The sequence below is a fragment of the Ochotona princeps genome, chromosome 17, assembly GCF_030435755.1.
Source record: "Ochotona princeps isolate mOchPri1 chromosome 17, mOchPri1.hap1, whole genome shotgun sequence".
In the NCBI taxonomy this organism is placed as follows: Eukaryota; Metazoa; Chordata; class Mammalia; order Lagomorpha; family Ochotonidae; genus Ochotona; species Ochotona princeps.
This window is the reverse complement of record NC_080848.1, coordinates 35,169,861-35,176,475: the sequence shown is the minus strand read 5'-3', so window position 1 is coordinate 35,176,475 and position 6,615 is coordinate 35,169,861. Positions and strand designations below refer to the sequence as shown.

At 51.5% G+C, this 6,615-nt stretch overlaps 1 protein-coding gene across 1 annotated transcript in view; it reads left to right on the top strand.

Moving 5' to 3' along the window:
* The first annotated feature begins 544 nt into the window (after positions 1-544).
* NOS2 (nitric oxide synthase 2) overlaps positions 545-6,615 on the top strand; it is a 33,885-nt gene continuing 27,814 nt past the window's right edge. Inside the window, exons 1-2 of the mRNA XM_058676154.1 lie at positions 545-682; positions 3,400-3,572. Of these exons, the coding sequence (XP_058532137.1) occupies positions 3,463-3,572 (110 nt within the window). The 5' untranslated portion in view covers positions 545-682; positions 3,400-3,462. The remainder of the gene's footprint in view (positions 683-3,399; positions 3,573-6,615) is intronic.

Here is a 6,615-nt window from a genome sequence, read left to right as displayed (position 1 = left end):
CATCCACCAGGCCCACCTGGCCAAAGATCTCTTTTCTGAAAACCTCTGGGGCCCGCCCAGAACCCTGCCATCATTTGGCATCCATGATCCCCTGGCTGCTTTCCAGCACTTTCCACATGGTCCACATGCCTGAGCTTCCTGGACTCCCTCAGTGAAATGGAAAAGTGAGAGAAAAGGCAGGAACAAAGCAGAGAACTCACTGCCTAGGGAAAAATCCCCCAGATGTTCAGTGAGGCAGTGTGGTTGCGGCCGACCACCTATGGCCCCGCTTAGCAGAACCCCCATGTGGCTGCAGGGCTGCTGCCTTCCACCCTAGTACCGGGAAGGGGTGGGGCCACAAAGGATGCACCATGCACAGTGATGTAACAGCAGAACCTGATCACCCACAGATCAGAAGTGCCAGTCGTAAATGAGCTAAACATACAGTCAACCAGGGAACTCCCTTTTGGAAAGCACACACACACACAAAGACCTTTGTGCCAAAAATAATAATAAAATGGTTGCCTGGTCAGCCTGGGCAAGTATAAATACAGCGTTGCCACCGTGCAGTCATGACTGCGAGTCAGCGGCTCAGGCTGTGGCTCCAGAGGACTGCAGACTTGGCAACCACAGAGGTGAACAGTCAAGCAGCTGCCTGCAGCCCCGCAGCTCCTGGCCCCCAGGCGGCTTGGCCAGCTCTGTGGTGAGTGGCCATTCTATGAGAAGACTTGACCCCTTCCAATTTAGGAAGGCTCAGAAAGCAGCAGGGATTTTCAGGCTTCACAGATAAAGCCCTTGGCTCGTCTGGAGGAAGAAATGTAGGCTCAGGGCATTTTTGCGCAGGGTTCTTTTCTGTAGATGTTTGCGGTGGTTGCTGTATTATAAAGATTTTCTGGAAAAGTCAGGATGGGGATAGGTGGGAATATTTACAAACTTTTTTAAAAGACGTATTTATTTTTACTGGGAAGGCAGATTTACACAGAAAAGGAGAGACAGAGAGAGCTTCCATCTGCTGGTTCACTCCCTAAATGGCCACAAGGGCCAGAGCTGAGCCAATTGGAAGTCAAGAGCCAGGAGCTTCCTCCAAGCCTCCCACACAAGTGCAGGGTCCCAAGACCTTGGGCCATCCTCCACTGCTTTCCCAGGCCATAAGCAGGGAGCTGGCTGGGAAGTAGAGCAACTGGGACATGAACTGGCACCCATATGGGATGCTGGTCCTTGAAGGTGGGGGTTTAGTTTGTTGAGCCATGGCACCAATCTTTGCTAATATTTTAAACATAGATTATCTTATACAGTTCTTATAGCATGTACCTACCAACCCTCAACTCACCCAAAACAACTCCAGGATTTGGGTAAGATGGGTATTTTTTTTTTCTTAAAGATTTATTGTATTTATTTGAGAGGTAGATCGATACACACATAAAGATAGAGAAAGAGAAAGAATATTTCACTGCCAGTTCAATGCTGACTACAACGGTAGGGGCTGGGCCAGGTCAAAGCCAGGACCAAGAACTCTATCCAGGTCTCCTATGTGGGTGGCAGGGGCCTAAGCATGGGGGCCGTTTTCTGACTTTCCAGGCACATTAGCAGAGACCTGGATTAGCAGCAGAACATCTGGGACTCTAACTGGCACTCCAATAGGGAGATGCCAGCATTGCAGGGAGTGGCTTAGCCCATTTATGCCACAACATCAGCCCCTAAGGTAGGTATTATCAGACCCAATACAACGGCTGAATTGGCTAATCCTCTGCCTTCAAGCGCTACTCAATAAGCACACCTAAGAGCACGTAAGAGCACAGCTCCACTTCCCAGCCAGCTCCCTGCTTATGGCCTGGGAAAGCAGTGGAGGATGGCCCAAAGCCTTGGGACCCTGCACTTGTGTGGGAGGCTTAGAGGAAGCTCCTGGCTCTTGACTTCCAATTGGCTCAGCTCTGGCCCTTGTGGCCATTTAGGGAGTGAACCAGCAGATGGAAGATCTCTCTGTCTCTCCTTCTCTGTGTAAATCTGCCTTCCCAGTAAAAATGAAAAAGTCTTTTTAAAGAAAAGATGTATATTATTATCAAGACCATTTTATAAATGAAGAAATGAACTCCAGTTAAATCATTGGTCCGAATCAACTAACTAGTAGAGCTGAGATAGCTGGGATTTACACGTGGATCAGTGGGGTTCTTTTTTTTTTTAAGATTTTATTATTATTGGAAAGCCGGATATACAGAGAGGAGGAGAGATCTTCCATCTGATGTTTCACTCCCCAAGTGAGCCGCAACGGGCCGGTACGTGCCGATCCGATGCTGGGACCAGGAACCTCTTCCGGGTCTCCCACGCGGGTGCAGGGTCCCAAAGCTTTGGGCCGTCCTCAACTGCTTTCCCAGGCCACAAGCAGGGAGCTGGATGGGAAGTGGAGCTGCCGGGATTAGAACCGGCGCCCATATGGGATCCTGGTGTGTGCCGCTGGGCCCGATCAGTGGGATTCTAAGATCCCGACATGGTATTGATCATGTTGCTGCCCAGCAGAACTAGTTTCCCAAGAAGGCTTGCTGCAAGCAAGCCCAGACCAGACCCAGGTCACTGTGCGTGAGTTACGTGCCTTTTCCCCATCTCCTGAATGTCAAGAAAGGAATGGGAAGTATTGTTGACCGGTACTGAAGTACAGTTGCACAATCTAAGGAGAGTGGGATCGGCGGCAGCCTGAGGGGCTTCCTCCGGGAGCAGGTGCATGGCAGCAGCTGCTAATTAAAGCTGCTGCTGGAACCTGCCCCTAGGCTGGGCAAGTGCGTCCAGTTTTCACGAGTTTAGATTACCTCCTGACTCCTCCCCACCCCATCCCTGCCCCAGTGAAGAGGCTTGTCCAGGTCAAGTGGGTGCCCCTTCGCTGTAACAGGAGGCCCCAGGGCCAACAGCCAGTCCCTGTCGCTGGGAGATAATGTACTGTGGGGCTGTTGTTTGCCTTTTTGATGGCTCCTGGCTTTGTGGGACTGAGGTTGACGTCCACAGCGCCCTCCCTGGAGGAGCAGAGGATGCAAAGAGGCTGTACAAGGCTCAAGTTAGCTTTCTCATTCTTTTCATTTTTTTTTTCCTTTGAGAGGCAGAGAGACAGATGGTCTGACAGAGCTAGCTCTAAGCCATCCGTTCAGTCCTCAAGTGTCCTCTAAGACTCGGGCCGGAACCCAGAACTCACCCCCATGTGGGTGGCAAGGACTACTTGAGCCACCAGCTGCCACCTCCTAGGGTCTGCATTAGGAGGAGACTGATAATGGGAGCTGGAACGTGAACTTAGGCATGCCAACATGGGATACTGGCATCTTAACCACCAGGCCAAGCACCTGCCCTTTCCTCTTGATGCTTTGGCAAAGCAACCAGATTGAGTTCTGAGAGCCACTCTCCAGCCCTCCCTCAGACCCCTTCTTCTTCCTCACTCAGCCATCAGCCAAGAACCACTGAGCTAGAATCCACAGAAGGGGCCTGCCTTCTGGAGCTGCAGTCATGGCGTGTCCCTGGAGATTTCTGTTCAAGACCAAATCCCAGCAGTGCAACTTGACCGAGGAAAAGGACATCAACAACAACGTGGGGAAGGTCACCTATGTACTCTCCAGGTAAGTGCTTCGGTTGATTGCCGGCTGGCCTTCCTAAATGCCCATAGAGGCCACACTCAGAACATTTGCTTTGCTCCCAGGTGTGCCCCTGAGGGCTGACTGCTCTCAGCTGAGGTGTGGTGATCTGAGCCTGAGGTCCAGTCTCCTCATTGCTTCCTGGCTGTCTGCAGCCTCTTCACTGGTCACTTCTCTGTGCCTGTCACTACGCAAGGCAAAGACCAGGCCCACAGTGCTGGCCTTGAATCCCTGTGGGAAGGTGCTTTGTGTGACAAGAGGAGAGGGTGGTAGGCCAGGGCAACCTAGTGGCCAGCATCCATTCTGATTTGCCAGTGTGTGTGCCTGCCTGGTAGTGGTTTGATATTTTGAATATCAGAGTACAGCGTGCTTAGTCATGTGATCTGGGGAGAAGGAAGCTACCTGAGCTTTGCAGTGTGATCATTGTGGCAGGGGAGGACACCAAAGAAGAACCACGCCTTCTGTGTTGATGCAGTGACAGGCACACAGCAGGGGCTTAATAAACAGTGAGGTTTGTTAGCCTCGCTCTGGGCCAGGGCCACACCAGGCAGTTCACATGCTTTGCATTTTAGTTGTCCTTCCCTGTCTCTCTGCCCCCACCCCCAGTCCCGGAGATGGCGGTCTACTAGACTGGGAATCACAGAGTTGGAATTTGAACGCAAAGTGTGGATTCTTTCTGAAGCCATCCTCCAATCAGTATCACCAAGCGTGGGGCACTCCCAAGTTGTGAGTCAGTGGTCCATTTGGGGACAGGCTCGAAGAGGATACGGGAAGAATTCCGGCTTGCAGGCTTGCACTGGAGGCCAGGTCTAGCTCATGTGGGGAGAGATATGAGTCTACAATAACAAATAATGGAAGTTTGTGGCTGGGGATTGATATGTTGATTCTGTTCCTTTGTGCCCTCTTCAGAGGGAGAAAGTGCTCCTGGAAGTGTATGGAAATAGGGGAAAGCCCCATCTTTATATTTTAAAGGATAATTCTACCAGGAACCAGAGACCCTAACTGCCTCCTATCCAGTCTGACCCACACAACGAGGACCCGGGGCTGAGCCATCTGTAGCTGTCTTGCTGGAATTGCACAGTCTGACAGCAGCTTCACCCCAGCACTGCAAGCCCCTGCCAGCTGGCACCCCGCTTCCAGTCCTCCACTCTGACTCCTATGCCTGCAGTTTGACTTCCAGCAGGCCATGTTCCTTCTCTAGCGTTGGCTGTGATTTCCATTGTGCCCATGCTATAACTTGCATGCAACATTCTGCATGACCACCCTACCTCACAGAGGGCACATACCCCCTGGCACAGCACAGCTGGACTAGCGGGGTGGAGAACCAGCTAAGAATCACCAACTAAAACCTGATCTTTTGTCTTAGTTCTTTGCACTGGCCTATGTCGGCAGAAAGGCTCAGATACTACAGGTGATGGTCAGAAGATATGTAGTAATTCACTTAACTGTTCCAAGTCCACGAGGGAGGGACTTTTGTTATCTTCCTGTTTTAGAGGTGAGGATGCTGAAGGCCAAAATCCCTCAGTAATGTTTAAGATCTCAGAGTCAGCGAATGATGGCCAGCTTCACACTGAGCTGTCTGCCTGGAAACCATGCCACATGCCCACCCCGTTTGGCCCTGGGCATGCTCCCTTTCATCACAGTGACACACAGGAGCCTCAAGGGCCTGTCCTGGGAGTCAAGAGGTCACCCAAACCACTCTGTGTATCCACCAATAGTTGGAGACATTGAGTCCTTGCCGAAACTACTGCTAAAACTCCTAACACTGACAGTACCTTTCTCAGTGAGTCTAACAAGGCAGGAACTGTCACCATCCTTGACTTAAGTTATGCAACTAGGCCAACATCTAGAAAGCAGAGGAGATGAGGTTTGAACCAAGCTCAAACTTGTGCCCTCTAGCTCTGTGGACCCTGCCTGAGGGCTGTGAGTCGGAGAAAAAGTCCTGGTTCTCTAAGCAGAGGGAGGTGGAATGGGTTCTTCAAGCTACAAAGAATTCAGGTGTGAGAAAGAGGAGCAGCAGTAAGCAAGATAGCAAGGTTGTGTTGTTCCCTCTCAGAACAGAGAGAAGGAGAGAAATACACCTGACCATTCAGACTGTGGCAAGCCAGGTCATGTGGTTTGATGAGGAGAATGCACCTGACAAACCAGGCAGGTGCCTCAGGAAACACCTGAGCACGTGTACGGTCTGTGCTCAGACTGGGACTTACAATGCTTTAGGATCCAGTTCTCTCTCCGCTCTCTCCTCGGACAAAGGGGTTTTTGGGTGTGAAACAGCAGGCTGTGCCGAGGGGTTTCCCCTAGGGTGCCTTCCTTAAGGGAAGCTGAGACCACCTGGGAGGCAGCGCCCCTTCTCATCCACAGGTGGTCTGTCTTCCTCCGGCCCCTCTCTCACATCAAGGAGGCTGATTTCTACCTTGCAGTTCCCAGGGAAATGCCGGGTGGATTTCTCACTGGTGTGGGAAGGACCCAGGGAAGAATGGGAAGGCAGGAAGCTTTATAATCAGGGTGGACAGAGGACCTAGCATGGCTGTTACATGGGGTGGGGAGGAAATGGTTTACTTGCTCTTTTTGTCTTTATTTTCTTTTTAAAGATTTATTATTTGAAACTCAGGGAAACAGAACCACAGGGAGAGACAGATCCTCCAACCACTGGTTCAGCCCTCTTTCCCCCAGATGGTTGCAATAGCCAGGGCTGAGCCAGGCGGAAGCCAGGAGCCAAGAGCTTCATCCAATCTCCCACGAGGGTGTAGGGACTCAAACACTGGGGACATCTGCTGCTGCCTTTTTCCATGCCATTAGCAGGAAGCTGGATTAGAAATGGAGGAGCCTGGGCTAGATCCAGTGCCTGTATGGGATGCAGGTGCCACCAGCTGCAGCTTTATCTGTCAGGTTACAATCCTGTCCCCAAGGGGGTGGCTTTCTGTGGAGGCAAGGCCCTGCAGGGCAGCTACAGTTTAGCCAAGAGGGGTGGAGGTGGGGAGGCTGGTCCTAGGAGAGGAAAACAGCCAGAGGGAGCAGGATTTTTATC